General features: G+C 40.3%; 1 protein-coding gene across 3 annotated transcripts in view; it reads left to right on the top strand.

Moving 5' to 3' along the window:
- Nucleotides 1-20,867, top strand: part of MNAT1 (MNAT1 component of CDK activating kinase) — a 115,223-nt gene that overhangs the window by 40,507 nt on the left and 53,849 nt on the right. For all 3 annotated transcript variants that reach the window (XM_042813730.1, XM_042813732.1, XM_042813733.1), the window contains exons 4-6: nucleotides 480-583; nucleotides 4,185-4,325; nucleotides 9,821-9,946. In XM_042813730.1, the coding sequence (XP_042669664.1) occupies nucleotides 480-583; nucleotides 4,185-4,325; nucleotides 9,821-9,946 (371 nt within the window). The remainder of the gene's footprint in view (nucleotides 1-479; nucleotides 584-4,184; nucleotides 4,326-9,820; nucleotides 9,947-20,867) is intronic.

Below are 20,867 nucleotides of genomic sequence, written 5' to 3'. Positions count from 1 at the left end.
AAATCTGATTATCTAATGCACAAAGGCTACGGAGATTATCTTATGAAATGTAACAACTTAATTTCTAACCTTGTTTTAATATGTATATGTTTAGTCAAACTTCATCTACCTGGAGCTAGTTAACTAGCTAATGTCATTTAACTGGAACATAGCTGCAACTGCTACTTAAGAAGCTCAGTCTATTACTGACAGCATCATGATAATTCACGTGCATCATTATCAGTTTCATAAAGTAGGGTGCAAGACTCAGACCTGTCTCTAGTACAGATGTATAAACCTGAAACTCTATTGGCTTCTGTTGAAGTTTGCAGGGATTTAGCAAGCTGCATCTTGCTCTACAAGGCATTTCTAAATTCTATTATTGTGATGTTTGTGTTTGTTGCTGAAAGTGATGGAGTGAATAAGAATAGTATTTCCTTGTGATAGAAATGCTTGCTGACCTAATACTTTTACTTTATGTCTTTCCAATATTTATGCAGTGTTTAACTTGACTAACAATGTGGATTTGGAGAACACTAAAAGGAAAATGGAGCTGTACCAGAAGGATAACAAAGAAGTCATTCAGAAAAACAAGATAAAACTGGTTAGTTTAACTTCTCTTCTCCCTTACAATTCTTATTCATTAGCAGAAGAATTAAAGGATTTTCAAAGTGACATACTTTCTAAAATATCTTAAAAGCAAGCCAAAACTGAAGGCACTATGCATACTTCACTTTGTATTCAAAAACTGCAATATGCTAATATTCTGTGATAATGATACTTAGTGCTGCTTGAAGAGATGAAATTGATAGTTGAAATGCAATTATCTTTCATTTTGGAAGGCATTTAAAAAGAAGGACAGGCAGTGAAGTCTGCCTTTAATACATCACCACTACATTGTGCTGGCAGTCTCATTGGACAATATCCAGGAGAGACCAACTTCATTCCTAAGCTAGGACAATCGCTCCTTTCTCATCTGAATGCTAAAAGGAATCCAGATGCAGACATTATGAAGCTCCCAAGAGAGATCTGCTAAACTGAAGGAAAGCACAGGTCTGGCTTATGCAAAATTTAAAATGAAAGATGTTGAAACAAACATTTAAACTTTTGTTTGAGAGCTGATAACAGTAACATCGGGAGCACTGTATATATGATCTATATGCAGAACACACAGTTCTTTGAAGATGCATTTGCTAAAATGTGGCTCAGATATCATTTTGTTCTTTAAAAATAAACTTTCAAACATTTCCTTCTGTCAGAAAAGTTCAATCTGTTAAGTACTTGTTCAGTATAAAAATACACATTTTTATTGGTTCTTGAAGGAAAATGTCTGCCCAGAGTGTGACTTAACAAGGTCTTGTGTTTGTATTCCAGTCGCACTAAGGACTGGCTTTCAGATCAGTAGGGGTGAAATCCTCACTCCCCTGAAGTCTGTGGCAAAACTCCCAGTGATTTCTTTAGCACTAGGATTTCACAGGAGGAGACTGGAATCTGAAAAATGTTTGTTTGAACCTCTTCCTCCTAAAGGCAAGGAAATTTCCCTAGGGGACCATCTCTCTGATCTGTTATCCTGCGTGTGACACTGCGATACCCTCTGCTTCAGAGCTGCAAGAGACCTTGCAAATATTTGGCTCTTATTTTACAATGCAGGCACAACCTCTAGCGTTGCCATAAGAATAGTGTGCTTTACCTGCTGCCCATTTCCCGTTCGTGTACTTGACTTGCAGACAGCCTGTGTGCTAGCAGTGTGATCACATCAAGCAGCACAGTAATACTCTGTACACACCTAAACCCTCTGGGTCTTCTGTATCCTCTAACGAGTGGACTTGCTGTGCTAGAGGCTGTTTTGTGGAAGTGGGGCAAGTCTGCATGTCTGTAGGTCTCCTGTAAGTCTGGATTCTTTTATTTTTGAACAATTGAAACTAAATAATAGACAGTTGCTATTACAAAAATGCACAATCTTGCCCATTAATTTACCCCTCTCCTGAAAGCTGAAATGATACTTTTTTTTTTTTTCTCCTCTAGCTCTTCATATCAGAATTTAGAATGCCTTTTCTCCTTGAATGGGAAAAGATGTTGTAACTTCAAGCCTGAACTTCTTATGGTCAGTTTTTGTCCCTTAGTTGCTGGACTGACAAATAAGTGTCCACTGTCCTGTTTTGCTTCTGAGGAAACGTTGATATTTTCCATCACACTTGATACATGTTATTTTATTTACTTATTTATTTTAACCCTTATCCTGTTCCAGTTTGAATTTTTGTTTGGCAGGCAGAAAGGACCAAAGTTGAAAGCCATATTGGACCCGAGACCTCAGCAGTTTTTCTCCTCTCTACTGAAAATATGTTGACATGAGTGATCCAAAAGTTGTTTTTCTCTTGTAGCACTGTCATACAAGAGAAAAACAACCTTAGGATCACTCATGTCAACATATTTTCAGTAGAGAGGAGAAAAACATACAAGAAACTCAAAATCAGTAGTGATCAAGTAGCACATCATATTTTCTCTTCTTTTGTTTTGACTTTGCCCCAGGCCTTCACTATGATCATCTTTATTTCTTCAGATCATGGAACTGTGTCCGGACTAACTTTAAGCTTGACACAACCCTTGCTGCCTGTCGAGCTCTCTTGTTATTATTGTTTTGTTTGGTCTTCCTTTCAGAAAGAATTTTATCTGACTTGTTCTTCTGTTATTGCTGTAGCCCGATCCAGTTTAGGTTTGTATATTAGTTTACTTATTCCTGGCTCTGATTATTCTCGGCTGGTTTTTCAGATCTGTCAGCACTTTCTTACAATTTTGCTTTTGTTTCATTACAAAGTCCAGGCAGTTTTTATGCATAATCATAGAAGAAGCTTGGAGTGTTTATAGACCCTGAGCTCTTAGTTCTGTTGACTGAACTAACTAGACGTATTACTTCTTTGAAATAAGCAATGGGAGGCTCAGTTAGCAATGGGAGGATTTTTTATTATTTATTGTTTATTTCCTTTCATTGAACGTGAAGAGAAGGCATCTTGTTGACCTTCTGTTCACCAATGTCGCTGCTACTTGTAGAATGAAGGCGTCATTCATTGACTCAGTGCAAGCACTGAGATCTTGTCAGCTCTTGCAACAGGGAGTAACTGGGCCCATCGGGGACCCAGCAGCCTGATCTTCCTGCTAACAGGATGTTTGTGAGCATTTTCTGGCCTATGTCACACCACTGTGCTTTGTGATGCGACTTCGGGTTGTGTTACAGGAACAGATTTTTCTAAGCTCTTAGCTGCAGTAATGTTCTGCTTAAGCCCTTTCAGTGGATTAACTGAGAATTTAAACTTTATATGATTTTAGTACTCTCTGCATTTATTTTGGATCTTCCTTTGGTTCATTATTTTGTGGAAGGAAGATTTGGGAAGATGCTTTCTGTATGTAATTGCTCTATACCATCTTTCCTCCGATCGGCATTCTTTTGATTCTCTCTTCTGTATAGCATTGTTCACTTTGAATCTTTTTTTTCCCTTTCAGTGGTTGTCACTTTTTCAGCCCTCTTCTTTTTAGTTCCACTGTGAGTTTTAAATACAGTTAACTCAGCAGTTTTAAAAAGCCTTTTTTATCTTTAGGAGTTAATCCTGAAACAAAAACGCGGTCATCTTTGTCCTAGTGAGCTGTTTCTGTTCTACACCTAATAATACATGAATAATACACGCAAGTATTATTCAAGTCATAGGAAATATACCTCACTTATCTCTACACCTGTAAGATGTTCATTCATAAATGTGTTCTAGTTCATACACTTCTTCTATGCCACTGATAAACAGAATTTTGCACACAAGGTGCAGCTGATCTAGAAAAGGGTGATGAGGAAAAGTTTTGTGAAATTATATTTTCTGTCACTTTCTTACATCTCCTGAGAAGTAGAGTGTGGGGGAGCAAAGAGGGATGCCTTCATTTTACTGCTAAGATAAAAGGAAAAGCCATTGTCATTCTCCGTCATTTAGAGCCAAAATCTGGATGGGTACTTTTTCTACAGCAGCAAGGTGAAAATCTGTCATCAGGCAGCAGGAGAAGGGTAGGAATCATCATCCATAATGAGCATTAAAAGGTAAAATTTGGCTGCTTTTCCATTGATTGGTCTGCCCTATGTCCTCTGATAGGCAGAAAAGTTGTAAGAGATCTCAGTCCATGCAAGGATGAAGATTGCTGAGAGTCAATTTCTCATGTTTCCATTTCAGACCCGGGAGCAGGAAGAGTTGGAGGAAGCTTTAGAGGTGGAACGACAGGAGAATGAACAAAGGCGACTGCTTGAGCAGAAAGAGGAACAGCTACAACAGATGATGAAAAGGAAGAATAAACAAGCACTCTTGGATGAACTGGTGAGTAATGAAGCTGGAGGCTTTGAATGCTCTGTACCAGAGCAAATACCAGATGGGTTTATATACATATCTTTCAATTCACTGTGGAATTAACCGAGCTGCCCCTTTCTGTTTTCCTGTCTTGCATGATTTATACTACTCTTCTGTCTCCTTCCACTTACTGCAATGCTAGAAAGAACTCTGAACAGTTTTGGTAAGCCAAGGGCTAGTGGGAGGATGCTTCTGAGATATCACAACTAGCTCATAGACTGAATGGACACATTTGTCCAGAATTTCCAATGCTGCTCAGGAATTACAGGGCGAGCATTCTTGGATATTTCAGTGCCAAATTGATTCTTGGTAAGATCCAAATAAGCCTCCTCCAAATTTAGAAGGTTTTTATTTCAGAAATGTCCTTAGTGAATGTAGCCACTGTATCAGTTTCCTTAACAGTTGATACTGCACTGTATATGTGAAGAAAAGAGAGCATAAAAGTGTGGACTTCCATTCAGCTTGACAATGTGAAAGCCACAAGATGCAGGTTTTCACTTAGATAGCTGATGCAGTCACTACTCCATGTCAAAGCTGATGTACGATGAATGAGTTTTGCTATGGTGTAGCCTGTGCAATTGCCTACTTCTGTTTCCTTCAGCTGATGATAATTGCTTCTGCTGTGGTGTATGTCTGAGCAGGCAATTTGCAAAGAGGTAGAGAGGAGCTACATAAGTTGGTTCAATCATAATATGAAATCTTGTCACTGTTTGTTAAGCAGTTGTGAATATCTGTGGCTGACAGTCTGGTATGCTGAAGCAAAGCAGTAATCAGGAGCGACTTTATGAGCTCAGGTACTTCTGCAGTAGAAAAATGAAGAACAGGTAACTATTTTTGTGACTTAATTGAGCATTGGTCAACCCATTTTGAGTCAGAGCAACTAAGTAATAGGCTGGGTATGGATCACACAAGAATCTCTGTGTTGGATCAGCATAAAGACTTTTTCATACACTGTCTTCTGCTCAGCAGTGGACTGAGTGAGTGCCTAGTGAAGGGCATAAAGGCAGGGCTAGTCCTGGAATGCTTTCCCAGGTTTCAAGGAGAGAGTTTCTCACAAGGAAGCTTGGAAAGAAGACTTGAGGCTTAGCGCCTTCCTGAACAGCTATTAGAAGAAGAAGTTTTCTTGCTCTGAACTTGTCATGTTCTCTTATGGTGGGCATTCTGTGCATGAGATGCTTCTGGTGTGAACAAACATTGGATTCATTTGAGGGGTGCATAGGCTTCTGAAGAGAAACTTAACTCCTAGAAATGGTCTTAATCTTGTTTTTGGCTAACTTTGCTATCTTTCTGTATTTGAAATTTGGCCATAGAGAAGCTCAGAAAAATACCTGCTCTTTAATCAAGATTCACTTCTCAGTTTTTTTTCCTATATGTGTGTTGACACCCCTGCACAAACATTCACACCTTCTATCACTCCTGAAAACAGTCTGTGTATAACACTACAAAAGAAGTATGTATGCATGTACTTACAAAGTATGCAGTTATGTCCATGTGTGGTTTAAAGCTTCTTGGCAGATTTTCATTCAGAATTTGTCTCATTTCAGTATCTTATAACATTAATTCCTGCTTTGTACTCTTGATTTTTATTTAAGAGGGAAACACTTCCCTGATTTTCCAGGAAAAAGAGAATTCTTCTTTGAGCCAGGGCACGAAGAGAGAGCGTCAGTGTGCAATTCAGGGGTTGTGGGAGCTCTCCTGAAGAGCTATTGTTTTCAAAGCCAGGGGCTGTGGAAACCTTTCCCTGGTTTGTTTAAAGGAGCTGTTATTTCATTGTTTATAGTATGGAGCAGAGATGAGCAGAAAGGTTCCTGAGAATCTTTCAAGCCTGTAACATTGCATCCAGTAGGTTCTTTTCATTTTGAAGGCATAAGTGCTTACAATCCCCATGATTGGGAACAGTTTGAGCAATGGATCAATTCATAAAAGCTGCACTGCAAACTCAAATTTATTGTCTCAGAAAAGGGATTTTGAACTGGTTTCTGACTTAGTTCAATCCTGCTCTAAAATGAAGTCTTAATTTACTAGAGACTAGTGTTGTTCTTTTACACTGCAGTTGGTTTTACTGGAAACGTACTTCACCAGATGGCTTGAGGTAAGAATGGTTATAAATAATCCTTAAAACATGACCCAAATAGGTAGTTTTAACTGTGATTGCATATGTACTGCTATTAAAATACATCTTAATATTCTAAAAATAACAGAAAGGTGATTTTAAAGGCTGACGAGGGAAACTGGGCAACTTTAAGTTGTTTAAAGTTAGGTTCTGTCTCTGTTTGTGAAGGGGGCACTGTCAACTCAAATTTGGATCAAAACTTATTTTGTAATACTAAAGGTTTATAAAACCAGCATTAAGGTGTTTGTACAATGACTTATAAAGTCTCTGGAAAACCAGCAGTTGTTAAACAAATAAACATTTCCTATGGTCTCTTAAATCCATCTAATGCTGTGCTGCGTATCTGAAAATGAATCTGATCATGCTTAAAATTGAAATGCGTGCTGTGCTGAGAAATGTGGCAAAAGCAGGAACAATGTAAGGAATTAAAAGAAAAGATCTGTGGTGTTGGATGGTACTGTACCAAAACCACTAGGGTTAAGGTCTGTCTGCAGTGATACCATGATATCAACGGCAGAAATGCTGGCTTGGCAGGGCTGCGAATGGAGGGAGGTGGGAATGCCAACGTTCACCCTATGATTTCAGATGCTCTATTCTGAACGGATCACCTGGTGTTTGGGACCTGCAGCCATGTGACCTGGCTCTTGGTGATTTTTTTTTTTTTTTTTTTTCTTCCCAGTTTTTTCCCTGCCATACTGGATGTTCAGAGAACACTTAAGGCATATTTCTTGTGCAGCAGGTGCTCTCTTCCCTCTGTTTTGAGTGACGGAGAGGTTTTGGGTTTATAAGAGAAAAGCACCTGAAGTGAGCGTGCCCCATGCACTTTCAGCAGGAGAATTTTGCATGCAAGTATACTGTCCTGTTTTCAAAGAGCTTATAATTTAGATAGGCACAGAAATGCTTGGTATTTAAAATGTTGAGCAGCAGGCTCTGGGTTCTGGGCTGCTCAGGGCTTGCAGAAAGGTCTGGCCTTGAGGCTGAGCCTTCAAGAGCTTGGTCTCTGCTGGGAGCAGAGGGAGGAAGGCTGGCATGGTTTGGTGCAAGGAGGATCAGGTTTTGTGTGGCTCATGCTCTGCACGCTGCTGGAAGAACAGTCGTGTGCTTCAGCTCCCAATCCTGCACTGTTACCTGTTGCCCATTTTGCCTCCCACTACTCAGTGAAGCAGATTGTATATAACCTTCATTACAAGTGACCTCTTTTGCCATAAAACCTCTCACTTGAAAAGCACGGCACCTCATTGTAATTTAGGCCTGTAGTCTCAAATGTATTTTACATTTTTATTAGAAGAGATGTGTGGTTAAGTTTTTTTTCTCCCCTCTTTTAAAGCCTCTAAACTTGGGCAATCAGGGTTTAATAAAATATTAAAGCACTTCCTTTATTTACTGTATAAACTCATCTGTATACAGAGGTTTACAGAACAGCCCTTAGATGTCTTCTGTGATGTGGGACTTACACTTAGCTCTTCAAGAGCCTGCACTCCACAGGTAGGAGCAGAATGGCACTACAGCACTTGGCAAACAGGAATCTTCCCCCTGGGCCATGCAGTAGTTTGGAATCATACAGAGGTCAAGGTGTCTTAAAGATGTCAAGCATCCACCTTTTGCCAGAGCCTCAGGCTTCTTTAAACATATTTCAGAAATTTTTACATGTAAGTAGCTTACATGGTTGGTTTTTTTCTTTTCCCATACAGAAAATTGCTGGTGTGAATAAGTGCTTACAGGATTGGATCTTTGATTTGTATTTCGGTGTTAATAGTTAACAGGAGGACTATGTGCACGTTAGGAAGGACAAACAATCACGAATGTGGTGGCTTGCTGGCACTGTGGTGATTTCCCACAGTTGTGTAATCTGGTTACCAACCATTGCGCTGATGTGGAGCTGTTATGAAGTTGGTATAAAAATTGGCTTCCCTTATTGTGCCAGAAATGCAGTGAATGTTTAAGGAACACGATGTGGTCAGATGAGCTAGAGTACCCTGCAGTGTTAAATCTGGAGATAGAAGAATCGACAATCCTTGAACTCTGATCGCCAGCAGCTCCCGGTGTCTGCAGGATGGCTGTGGGTGTGTGAAATGCTTTGGAGATGTGGACTGTCAGCTGAAACTTCTGTGGTACAGATTTTCTCCCAGCTGTGCAAGAATCTCATCGTTACAATTTAGATTTTTAAACCTCTTCCACCTTGGGAACTGCTGAAATATCAGGAAGGTTCCGTGTCTGACGTTTGCCATTGTGGAGCCGATTTCCTGTGAGATTTTTCTGCTTTTAGCAGTTGCTGCCTTGTTATGAGATGAAGTGAGTGTAAGAAACGAGAAGAAAGAGGAGGGAGAGTGATGGGGGAATAATAGGTGTAAAACACAACCTTTCTTCATGAGCACTTGTAGAGATTTCTTCAGGCTACTGTGGACAGCAAGGCATCGTGCAGCTTTAAAAAGCTTCCAACTTCTTCCTCTGAACTGTTCTAAAACAGAAATGAAAATCACCATCCAGTCTGCTGCAGCGTGGTTCACGGCTCAATGTTTGCTTGGTTTGAGTGTTGTGTGAAAAATGGTACCCCGCAGAACTCTGGGAATAATCTATTCTGAACTTCTTCGCTGCTTTCAGCTTCACTTCTGTTCTAGCTTGGGAGCCCAGGGGGACTCGGTGTGCATGTGGATACTCACATTAGTTGATTAGAAAATTGGTCAACAATTTCTGACTCTCTCCATAATGTAGTACATAGATGTATGTTAATAATCATCCTGTTGTAGCCGACATGAGAGCTTTAGTAGCTAATTTGCTTAACTATTCGTTTTATTACTTTTATATATTTAAAAAAAAATTGGCTGGCTTCCCTAAAAATAAGTTGGTGAAGGAGAAAATAAATATGCTGTTGGTTGCACTTACAATAGTGCCATTGTGCAAAGCAGAGCAAGGATCATTTCCAAACGGCCTCAGGTGAAATCTAATGGGAAACAATTTCAAACTGGTCTGAGTTCATTGGTAGAAAGAATGTGTCTTAGATAAACATCTGATCTGAGTTCTACTGCTTTGTATTATTCCTTCTCTGATTAAGCTTTTATTTTTACTTTTTAATTTTAATAAATACGGTCACCTTGGCTGGTTGGAATAAGGAGCCTCTTACATTGTCTTTAATGTGGATTCTATAAAAATCATTGTTTGCAGGTTACTCTGATTTATGGTGTTACTGCAGCTTTTTCTTTCTGAAAACTCTTCTTTTGTATAGAGGACATTTAGCATTACACTGCTCTGCTAAGGATGCCCTTTCAGATACAGCTTGCAGTTTTGAAGCGGATGCAGCATTAATTAGTATTTCTCTGGTTCAGTGTTCAGATGTTTATTCTTATGCTTACAGGAGAGCTCCAGTCTTCCTGCTTCGCTGCTTTTGGCTCAGCATAAAGACAGATCTACTCAGCTAGAAATGCAACTGGAAAAACCCAAACCTGTCAAACCAGTCACATTTTCCACTGGCATCAAAATGGTAAGTTTCTTCTTTTACTGTTTTTAAGCATTCTTTCAAAATGCTTGTGTTTGTTTTTTTTTTAAATGTCTTTCAAAAGACACCATATTTCCTGATCTGAAATTTAGGGTTATTTTAACCAGAGTGGCATGTTGTATTGAATAATTGAATCTCTATTTATGTAATTGGAAAAGAACAGCCTACATATTTCATTATTCAGCTTCTTGGAATATATGAAACCTTTTCATTGCATAGTTGTCTAAAAACAAGCTATACCTTTTCCTCAGCAGTGCTGTGCTGTATGTTGAATTATATTGTCTCTCATTTGTGTAACAATTTTGGAAGTTGAAATTTAAAAGACTGCACTCTCCAAGTTTGCTCTGAGCACTGAAATAATCAGTGAGTGTGGATAGACAACACTGAAAATGATGCTGAGTGGTTTTCATTGCTACTGGAATTCAGGAAGCAGCAAGTATTTTTTCAAGTGTTGCTACTGTAGTGACAGCTACAGACCTGTCGTCGTTCCTGCGTTTATGTCTCAACGTGGTACAAAGTCTGCATCTAGTGGTGCATGGAAATGTAAGATAAATAAATCTATTTTTTGGGACAGAGGAGGATTGTAGATGGAGTATGAGTTGTTAATCTCTTTTGTACCTGACTGATTTCCTGCTTTTTAAAAAATTCCTGCTCTTCTCTTAGTCTTTGTTTTTTAGAGTTGATAATGCTAAATGATGTCTTGAAAATAACCAACACTCCCTACCTTCCTGGCAAACCAGAAAGTAAGGAAAGCAAAAAGTAAGCTGTGCAAACTACTCTCCCATCAATTAATCAGTTTGTCAGTTTGGATTTGTCAAGGATATCTGGGCTATGTTCGTTGTCTGTTTCCCCCAAAGAGTTTGCACTGTAATAGCATTTGCAGCTTACTTTGCTAAGAGCAGTGTCAGCTCTTGCACACTGTTCTTTTGCATTTCTGTAGCACAAAGCTCTGTCTTCTTCCTTTTTCTTCTTACAGTCTAAGACCTTGGGGGTAGACAGGTCATTTTTGTGGGATATTTTCTGTGTGTAGAAAAGCTGGTAGACAAAAGTGTTTGTGGATTCTGTTACAAAATATTCCACTGGAATTCCTGTACTTGCTGTTAGAACATATTTTCAGACTTTTTTATGCTGTTTGTATTTCCAACTTCACTTAGAGAGCTAAGTTAAGCTTCTGTGTAGCTTAACTACATGATGAGGACAATGGAAGTACTTTGCAATTTATTTGTAGATGGATTTTAAGTAGTATTAAGCAATTGCAGACGTTTCAAATCTGCAGCCCTAAGTAAACTTCGTTCAAAAATGGGAAAGGACTTGGATGAGGAGATTTCTAACATTGTGACACTTAAATCTTGCTATTTACAATAAGAAGAGATACTCCTGGTAACTGATTGTTGTTTTGTTTTGTCTGTATTCAGGAAGTGTGATTAGGTGACTGATTTTATTTGTTCGGTTTCCGATGAATGAACAAAACCCTCCACCCTGGTTGATCTTAGATATATATTAAAAAAAGTGTAAGTACAGTTAAAGATTAAAATAAAAGTGAAAGGTGAGGATATTTGAAGTTAGTGCCTCATGTTCTGTGGAAAATGGATGCCATCAAACAAAATTAATTTCATACTGATTAAAATTACAGGCTACCTTGAGAAAGTTGCCTATCTCCATACTTTCTTTGTAGGATGCCTGATTTAATTATGTAACAACATTACTTAGGAGTTCATAGAAATGGCATTGGACAAAAAGAAGAATATTGATACTCTGCACGGTAAATGAATTCTCTGGCTACTTGTGATGCCTGTTGTAGCTGTTGGTTGCCACCCAATGGGAGTATTTCTGGAAGGGGTGTTCTGCAAGGACATCGTGCAGTGCTGGGAAGCAGATGCTGGATTTCTGTGGGTGACATGCAAGTTGGCAATTTCCAGGGCAGTTTTGGCAAGATGGCCTCCTCTGAATGACCTGTGTCTTAATATGGCTAAATGCAAAATTATAAATAGAAGAATAAATATTGGGCTCTGTGAAGAGGGCTTGGAAGTTTAACTAACCGTACAAATGAATCTGACCCTCAACCACAGCAATGCACGTGAACCTTGGGTGTATAAATAGTACTGCAATAAAATATGAAGGGACTTCTCCTGGATGCAGTGTTGGGAAGACTCATACACTGAAGCATTCTGCTGACAGTTTTGAAAGCAAGAAAGTTCATTCAAAGGTGGTAGGTTATGCTTTGTGCTGAGTTCTGCCTGTAGTTCATGAGAAGGTTATGCTGTGACTCAGTGTGCAATAAGCACCTCCTCGCTGCAGAAAAAGCCAGGTCTGAACAGCACAACAGCTAGTGTAGCAAGAACTGGTAACCTTAGTTAAACAAATAGGAGCTTAATAGAAACTGGAGGAACAAATAGACCTCAGAGTTCACAGTGTTCCAGTGGTTAATTGGTCTCATGTTAAAATTGACTGTGGAATGTGACGAAATCTCTAGTTCTTGATGTTTTCAGATCAGGACAAGGATGCCCCTTGGAAAGTTACTGTTGTCAAATGCATGTTTTTCAGCTCAGAATGAGTTCATTTTGTAAAAAGCAGTAGTTGATTATGATTTGGTGCAGCTGATGATGTAGTGACCGCACTGGATGACATTCTACCTTGAGACTCACCTAAGATACATAATGTGTTCCGGGTTGATTTTATTTTATTTTTCTGAAATCCTAGTGTACACAATCTGCCTGCTTTCAAAATTCTATTCTGGGCCCACCATTAAAGGTTCTTGCACCATGCAGATGTGCATTCATCCCTTTATTTTTCCCCAGCTGATCTTTTCTAGTGGATGTTGTCTTTAATTTTGTTCAAAGGAAGGGAACTCGAGTAAAGCTGGCTGAGATGCTGGCAGATCTGGAACTTCAGTTTACACAAAGGCTTTACAAACACACCAGTCGTGGCAGTGCATTTTTCTTTTTCAGCTTTAACATGAGTGTTTTTCCTGGGATGGTCATGGTCAGTGGTGCTCATCAGCCTGACTGATAATTGGACAAGTTTCTTGCTTCGTGAATTAAGAGGCATGCCCATTCTAGTCTCTTGGGCTGAGCTCAAGGAAGTTGGCTCATTTAAGGTGTCATATAAGTTCTGTGGAGTTCCTGTGCTTACAAGAGGGAGGGAATGGCTGTCCCTGGTAAGCTGAGCAAGAGCATCCCCTATAGCACAAGAAAGACGATTAGATCAGGGGCTAGAGTTTCCATCTTCATTTTTCATTTTATTAAACTGTTGTTTTGCTCCTTTCAGGCAGGAGTGGCTTTACTTTTTTGTTTGCATTCTACTGGATCTCATTAATATTTTAAATTAATTTCAGTACGTTGTATCTTCCATGCTTGAAGCACAGCCGCCTGTCAGTCAGTGTGATTTGGCCTCCCCAAGTGGGGATAGAGGCTCTTCAGAATTTTCTGCTCATCACACTTATCATAATAAGGATCAGGATTTTAGCATATTTGAATATGTAAAATATTCGTCTCATTATATCTAATCTCATCAGTATAAGCTGCAAGAGAAATTATGACAATTATACTTCGTGCAGTAATGCTGAAAATATTGCTTACCAATGCATGCACGTCAGATTTTAGTACCAGACCAAAGAAGAACAGTGGTTACTAGAAATGAATACTGTTTCTAGGGCATACCAGGGTGTGCAAAACAGATGTCATGTCTGGGAACAGAACCGTTCTTCCATCTCTTGGTGTATATAGTGACCATTTCTGGTTGGGAGGATGGCTTTAACTAGTTTTTAAAGTGGGAGAGGTGCTCTTATGCATTGTATGTTAATGGCAATGTACAAATGTAAGCAGGAATCCATTATACTACAGTAATTCTAGTGTTTTTTTTTTTGTGAATCTAGTGTTTACAGGACTGTGGGAGCCTTTTGGTACTTGTAGTTACACGCTTTACAGTACATCTGGGGTTAAAAACACATAAAAGTGTAGAGATATTCAACTCCTCTTTAATTCATCATGAACTGGGAATGTGCAAACCTCTGAGCCTGGGACCCAGCTATTTATGTGTCTGGAATCCCTTAGAGTGGCCTGAGTGCAGACTATCTTAAGCCCATTTCAGGCTGCATGTCTTCTTCCTTTTCTGTTGCTTTTTGTTTTACAGTGTCTTTGCTCCCTTTCCCAGGTCCCTGGGGGTGCTTAGCCTCCAGTGTTAGTATTCTTGAAGTAAATTCATGAAGTTAAAAACTCAGTTTCCTCTAACTGGATTGTCCAAGTATGTAGACGAGTGTGGGTGTCCTCTGGCCTGCTTACCATTGAGAAAGCTTTCCTCTGCATTTCGTATCCAAATAACTCAAAAGGAATATAACATCTCACTGATCATTCAATTTCTCTCAGGATTTCTGTTTTAATACTTAATGGCAGTGGGAGGATTTATTAATAGAAGCATTGGTGCAGAATACATGCTTCGTCATCACCAAGATGGTCATTATGAATTTGCAGTTCAAATAGGAGTGTTGGGGAGGGAGGGAAGCAGATGCCCGGAGGCGATGTGCTCGCCCAGGATTAGACAACAGAGCAGCGGAAGGAGGAATAGGATCCAGCCCTACTGAATTCCTGACCTAGTGTCTCTTCCGCTGAGCCGGGCTCCATCTCCTGTCAACAGCACCTCTGAATGGCAGCAAATTAAGAGTGAAATATCTGCTTCGGCTCCTTTACTGTCCAAATCACAGCGGCGACGTCGCGTTTAACTTAGTGTCTGAATGTTATCAGGGTTTTATTCCAGTCGCCGTAGTTTCAGACTGTTTGTAACTGGAAGCCATGAGAGCAGTGTGCAGGCTGAAGCAGTCAGAGCTCGCAGGAGGCAGCAGTCAAATCAGTATTTCAGTGAAATGAATCTTTGTCAGACACAGGATGTCTAGGACACCTCAGGAATGCACGTTACTACTAAACTGAGCATAACATGTGCTAAGGAATGGATTTCTTGTGGCGTTACACTTGCTGTATTATTCTAATGGGAAATAGCATTCTTATTTTACATTATGTGGAGCTATTTCTTTTAAAACGTTGACCTCATCAGCTCAGGTCAAATTAACTGTTCTTCATTATTGCCTTTTCCTACAATATTGCTTCCTGTGCAAACAACTGTTCAGCAGCGGCTCCTGCTTTTCAGTCTGTTTCTTTTATAGCTCATGGAGCAATTATCCAAAATCCTGTTCCAAACACAAAAAAGTCTCTCAAAATACCTTTTTAATAAGTTGTGCTCTTTCAAAGCTGCTTAGACAAATGCCAGGGACTCTGAGGTAAGTGAAGTGAGTGCAGCACTTCTGTTTAGGCTGCGGCTGTTCTCCAGCTTTGCCATCCCATCTGTGTGGCAGGGAACTGTTTCAGCCTCCTGGTCTTGCTTTCCCAATTTTTACTGCTCTGTTTTGTTTTGGGTTTTTGTTTGTTGTTTTGTTGGGCTTTATTATATATTTATTATTGGCGCTGTTAGAATTTGCCTAAAGTTTAAAATAAAATAAAATCCAGCCGTTTTCCTTCCTTTGCTGTTAGCTCAGCTGTTGATCTTCTGGCTGAAACACTTCAGATGGAACTGATTTCTTTGAGATCTGAGTTTAATTGGTATTTTCTTTTTAATCTTCATCAGGCTTGTGCCATGCATGGCTTTTTCTGCAGCTGGATGGAATATTTATCTTTTCATAGCATGTCGTTGTGATTCTAGTCAAAATTGCAACACGTTCTCAAGTGAGAGTAATGTGTTCAGGCATACTGATTCTGTCAGAATAGGCACACTTAGTTTTAGAGAGCGTGCATGTAAGGGTAACGTTTTTCAGCAGCACTGAATGTTGTCTAGAGCTCCAGCAGGAGTCAGCTGTTGAATCTGTACCACGAGGCTGCTTCGTTCCCCTTGTGGTGCAGGTGCCTTTCGCACACGTGGCTGTGTCCCAGCTTAGGCACAGTGTGCTGGGCAGCAGCCCCATGAAAGAGAATCCTACTGCAGAGGAAATAGGATGTGCCGGTGAGGGGATTTGTTTTGCAGTGCTTTCCAGCAGGTCTCTGGGTGAGATATTGAAAGAAACAGCACTTCTTTGGAGTGGACGTTCAAGGGTTGCACGTTTGGTGAGCAGGTGCACACGTATGTCAGTGTAACAGCAGCTCTGCAAGTGGGAGTCTGCCCTCCCTCAGCACTTCATCATAACTTCTAGAAAGAATACTGCATGTGGCTTTAGCTTTGACTTTTTGCCATCGTTAGCAATAACTTGTTTTCAGCAATGAACATTGCATTGATCTGGTGGGGAGGATATCTATTTCTGATAAGTGAAGAAGGAAGAAGAAATGGGGACTGTTGGATCTCTGACAATACGTATAGAAGACAAATATATGAATGAAGGGACGCAAAAAGTGCTGAATGGCAGAACTCAGTTTAGGGCTAAGGTACTGGATTTTGAGTGCTGTGACCCATATAGTGCTCACTTCTGTCCCAAAGGGTTACGTATACAATGTACCTGTAACTTCACAGCGGTGTGACGGAGAGTGATTAGCAGCAGTAAATACATTTGCTTCACCGAATCTCTAGCCTGCTATTTAAAGATGGGATGTTAAGCTTTGGATGCATACATGCAGAACTGTGCTTAAATTTTTGAACTCTGTTTTTGGAGTGTATGCCAGGTACACTTTATTTAAAACTGTTCTATCATCAGAATGCTTCGTGTGCACTTCAACCCATAAACTGAGTCAAAAGCATTTAATTGGGTTCTGCGCTTGCTGTGTAATTACTATTATATCAAAGTGTGTAAACATTAAGCACATTATATTCACTTAATGAGTGTTTTTCTAAATGTAGGTAAGAAATGTTTTGGGGGAAAGAAAAGCAAAGTAAATGATAGTATTTATCATTTCCCTTCCTTTCATTTATGCATTGTTGGCCTTGGAAAAGGAGACTGGATTTAGAAAATGTGATTCTACGTCTTGCTGTATCTCTTTGCAGGATTAATGTTTGGAATGCCTTAGGAAAGATGCCATAGTCAAAATTAAACAGTTTGGTGCACAGACATAATCAGAACCACTTGCCCTGATTCTGTTTTATGGTTGGGCTCTTTTATACTGCTCGGTTAGAATAAATATTTGTACATTTGCTTTAAGGCTCCTTTCCATGGCTAAATCAGCACATGTTTATATGCACATACAGTATAAATAAGAATTCAGCGCAGAAGTTTGCACAGCTGTAATGAGTGGAATTTAGTGAATGAAATGATGCCAAAGCTGTTAATTGTACAGGAGCAAACAAGGAGACAAATGTATATATTAGTAAAGCTAGTGGCTCTAGCTAGTGGTGTAGTGTATCTGCCCTTTATCGGATGCTTTTTGAAATGGAAGCCTCCTTCCCTTATTTATTTATTTCTCTCTCTTCCTCCATATTTAATTTATTGAGTTGCTCAAGGGTTCACTTGCCTGACTCTTCAGCATGAAATTTCAGCAGTACGTCTGTGTATCTCAAGCAATAAGTACATTGCTTTAGTCACACAAAACAAGTCTTCTGAGGAAAAGGCTCACAGGGAAGAGGCTGCTGGGGTGCTCTGGTCAGCCTGTGCTCTGTTCCTTTGCCTGAAGCAGCACTGAGAGAAGGCAGCAAGAAATGGCCTCTGAGTTCTACTGTAGGATGCGCAAGTTCCATCCTGACGACCAAGGAGACCTAATGCTTGCAACAACAGCACAGAGACACCTTGTAAACTGATCTGAGGAAAATACCATTTAAATCAGATTGAGATGTTCCCATTTCTGAGTCTTATAGCTCTGAATAAGCTGTTGCTTGAGTAGGTGTTACTGTGAGCAATAAGGAGAGATCTGACTGAAAGAAAGAAGGTGGCTGAGAGGGAAGTCCAAAAAAACAGCTGGCAAGAAAATAAAGAATAATAAAAAATTTCTCAATCATTGTTTGTTTTGGAAAGATCATGCTTTAAGCACATGGAAATACTTTACACGTTTGAGAAGTGCTGACTTCCTACATGCCTTGAGAAGGAACAGCAAATCATTCATATAATGTAAACACATTAATAGATTGTTCCAATATAACTTTTTGGTGCTGCTGTTCTTTTTAACAAGATACAATTTAGTGTATGTGTGCCATTTTGATGCTCTGCTTTGGCCAGGAGTTGCATGCGTCGTGAATGCCCAATATTAAAGTACATGTTAAAGGAACAGCACAGAGTTAACTGAACCACATTTTTTAATGCAAAAGGTTCAGTAGTAGTGTTTGATGCTTACTTGAAAGTATGCATACCGGATGGTAGAGATAGATTCAAGGAGAGGTAAATACCTTTTATGAAAGCATGGTTGTAGCCTTCTCATTGTATCCTGAGTTGGAAGGGAGCCGCAAAGATCATTGAATCCATCTCCTGAAATCTTGCTAGAGATGATATTGAAAATCAAGAGAGGACAGATTCCCTCATAAAGAGTGGAACTTTTGGTCTACGAAGAAAAATAAGATGCAAAACTTTGGTACCAAAATTGCAGTTGTTACTTGTGGAATTGCATAATTGCTGTGCTTGTCAGAGGTCCTGAGGTCATGAGTTCCTACTTCTGCTTTGAGGATTTGGTGATACTTAAATGTTCCCGACAGGGACTTGTCTAACCTGTTCCTAAAGACCTTCTGAGATGGAGGCTCAGCAGTCTCCCCAGGCCGCCTCTGATAGCAGCTCATTGCCCTTGCCTTTACATTTTAGGGGAAGCTTTGTTAGTGCACTTCCTTGACACAGTGCAGATTTGTTAGTTTGTGTTCTGTCTTCACAGATGCAAAAAGCGCGTTGCTCTCTGCCTCTGTGTAGAAACTTCCTGTGTACTTCAAGGTGATGAGGTAATGGGACTTCATAGAACTAGATGTTTTAGAATTTACATCTAGAAGAGTACTCCAGATGTCTTAATTGTTGCTTAACAATCAAATACTTGATTTCTTTTGCAATTCTCAATTGCAAGTAGTTTGTCTGCACTTTACAGACTAGGTATGAATTACATTTATCAAGTGGCAAAGGACTTTTCAAATTAGGAAAATTAATTTATGGAGAGCAGTAAAAATATTGAAGGAGCTGTACTGAGAGCAAAGAAAGATTTGGAGGCATTTAGTCACGTTAAAAGATTGAATTTGTGTACGTGCACAGAGAAGTGTGAGCTGTTCTTGCCATAGTCCCATTTTCTTAGCACTTGTCTGCATTTGTGAGAGCACTACAGGTTTTCTTTTAATCTTCTGTTGCTGCTGATCAAAGCAGTTTTGTGTCATTCCTTGATCCTCTCTATTGTTTACCTGAGGGGGCGCTGACAGCCTGGAATGGCAGAGCTGGGGAATGGGCTCACGGATTCCTCCGAGTCAGCTGTCAGCTGGATTGCATCTGTCTTGGAGACACTTGCCTCTTAGGCATGTGTGAGACTTACCTCACAGATTAGTTTTATTCTTGACTACTCCCATTTCTTATAAACACCGAGAGCTATCACTGTTATAGAGCCTCCAAAGGAGGGCTATGAAGAGGAGGGCTACAAACAGGAGGGGAATCAACTCTTTGAAAGGATAGATAACAGCAGGACAAGGGGAAATGGTTTTAAGTTGAAGGAGGGAAGATTTAGGTTGGATGTCAGGGGGAAGTTCTTTACAGAGAGAGTGGTGAGGTGATGGAACAGCTGCCCAGAGAGGTTGTGGATGCCCTGTCCCTCGAGGTGTTCAAGGCCAGGTTGGATGGGGCCCTGGGCAGCCTGGGCTGGTATTAAATGGGGAGGTTGGTGGCCTTGCATGTGGCAGGAGTTTGGAGCTTCCTGATCCTTGATCCTCATCATCCCTTCCAACCCTGGCCATTCTGTGATTCTGTGAAGATGGGGAAGATTTGGAGGAGATGTATGAGGCCCCTGGGTTTGTTGGGCCCAGAGTGGAGGAGGCTCGAACCCTCTACCTGCCTGTGTTGTAAAGCCCGTTCACCTTTGCAGCATTGTTAGAAGGTCTCTTCTTTGAAATTTGTGGAGAGTTGAAATGTCGTGCAAAGAGAGCCTAAAGGACAAAAGGAGCAATTGTAGTGGGAAATGGTCACCAGAAGAGACCTGGTGGAAAGTTCAGTATCCAATCCTGCTAACAGTAGCAATGGTGTCAGGATGGAGCATGGGTTCAGGGCATTTTAGGGATGGGGAAGCGCAGGACAGAAAATGATGGATGGAGGAGAAGGAAGGGATTTTGATAGGAGATGCTTTGGAGAGAACAAAGAGCTGGGAAATGTGTATTTGTCACTCTGGCGGGGAATTTGGGGCAGTTTGGCAGAAAGGTGGGAATGAGAGAAGAGTAGGGGGAGCAGGAAAGGCTGAGGAGTTCCTGTATGGGGTTGGGAATTTTAAGAGAGCTCAGCGATGGAAGGATTTGGGGATTGGGGGTGGTTGTGGTTTACTTGGTAGACAGCTAAGCATCGTGCAACTGTTGTTCATTGCTACACTCCAGAGAGATAGCGGAAAGAACTGGGAAAAAAATGTGTATGAGAATTCAGGGATTGAGATAAGGACAGTTTGATAAGATAGAAAGGAGGAACAAAAGAGACCGCAAAAACAACCAAACCCAAACAAGCAATGTACAGTGCAATTGCTCAGCACGTGCTGGCTGATGCCCAGCCAACCTCCAAACAGTGGCAGCTCTCCTGGCCAACATCCCCAGTTTTACTATTCAGCATGACACCGTATGATACAAGATATTCCTTTGGGCCAGCTGTCCTAGTTCTGTCCCACCCAACTCCTTGTGCCCAGCCTTCTTGCTGGTAGGGCAGCACGAGAATCTGGAAAGTCTTTGACTTAGTGTAGGCACTGCTCAGCAATGACTGCTATTATCACCACTATTTTCATTCTAAATCCAAACCATTGCACAGTATTAGGTGCTATGAAGAAAATTATCCCAGCTGAAACCAGGGCAGTGTTCTGTC

The sequence above is a fragment of the Centrocercus urophasianus genome, unplaced genomic scaffold (assembly GCF_019232065.1).
Source record: "Centrocercus urophasianus isolate 14NV4802_14NV808 unplaced genomic scaffold, USGS_Curo_1.0 seq_14, whole genome shotgun sequence".
NCBI lineage: Eukaryota > Metazoa > Chordata > Aves > Galliformes > Phasianidae > Centrocercus > Centrocercus urophasianus.
This window is presented reverse-complemented; position numbering and strand designations above follow the sequence as displayed.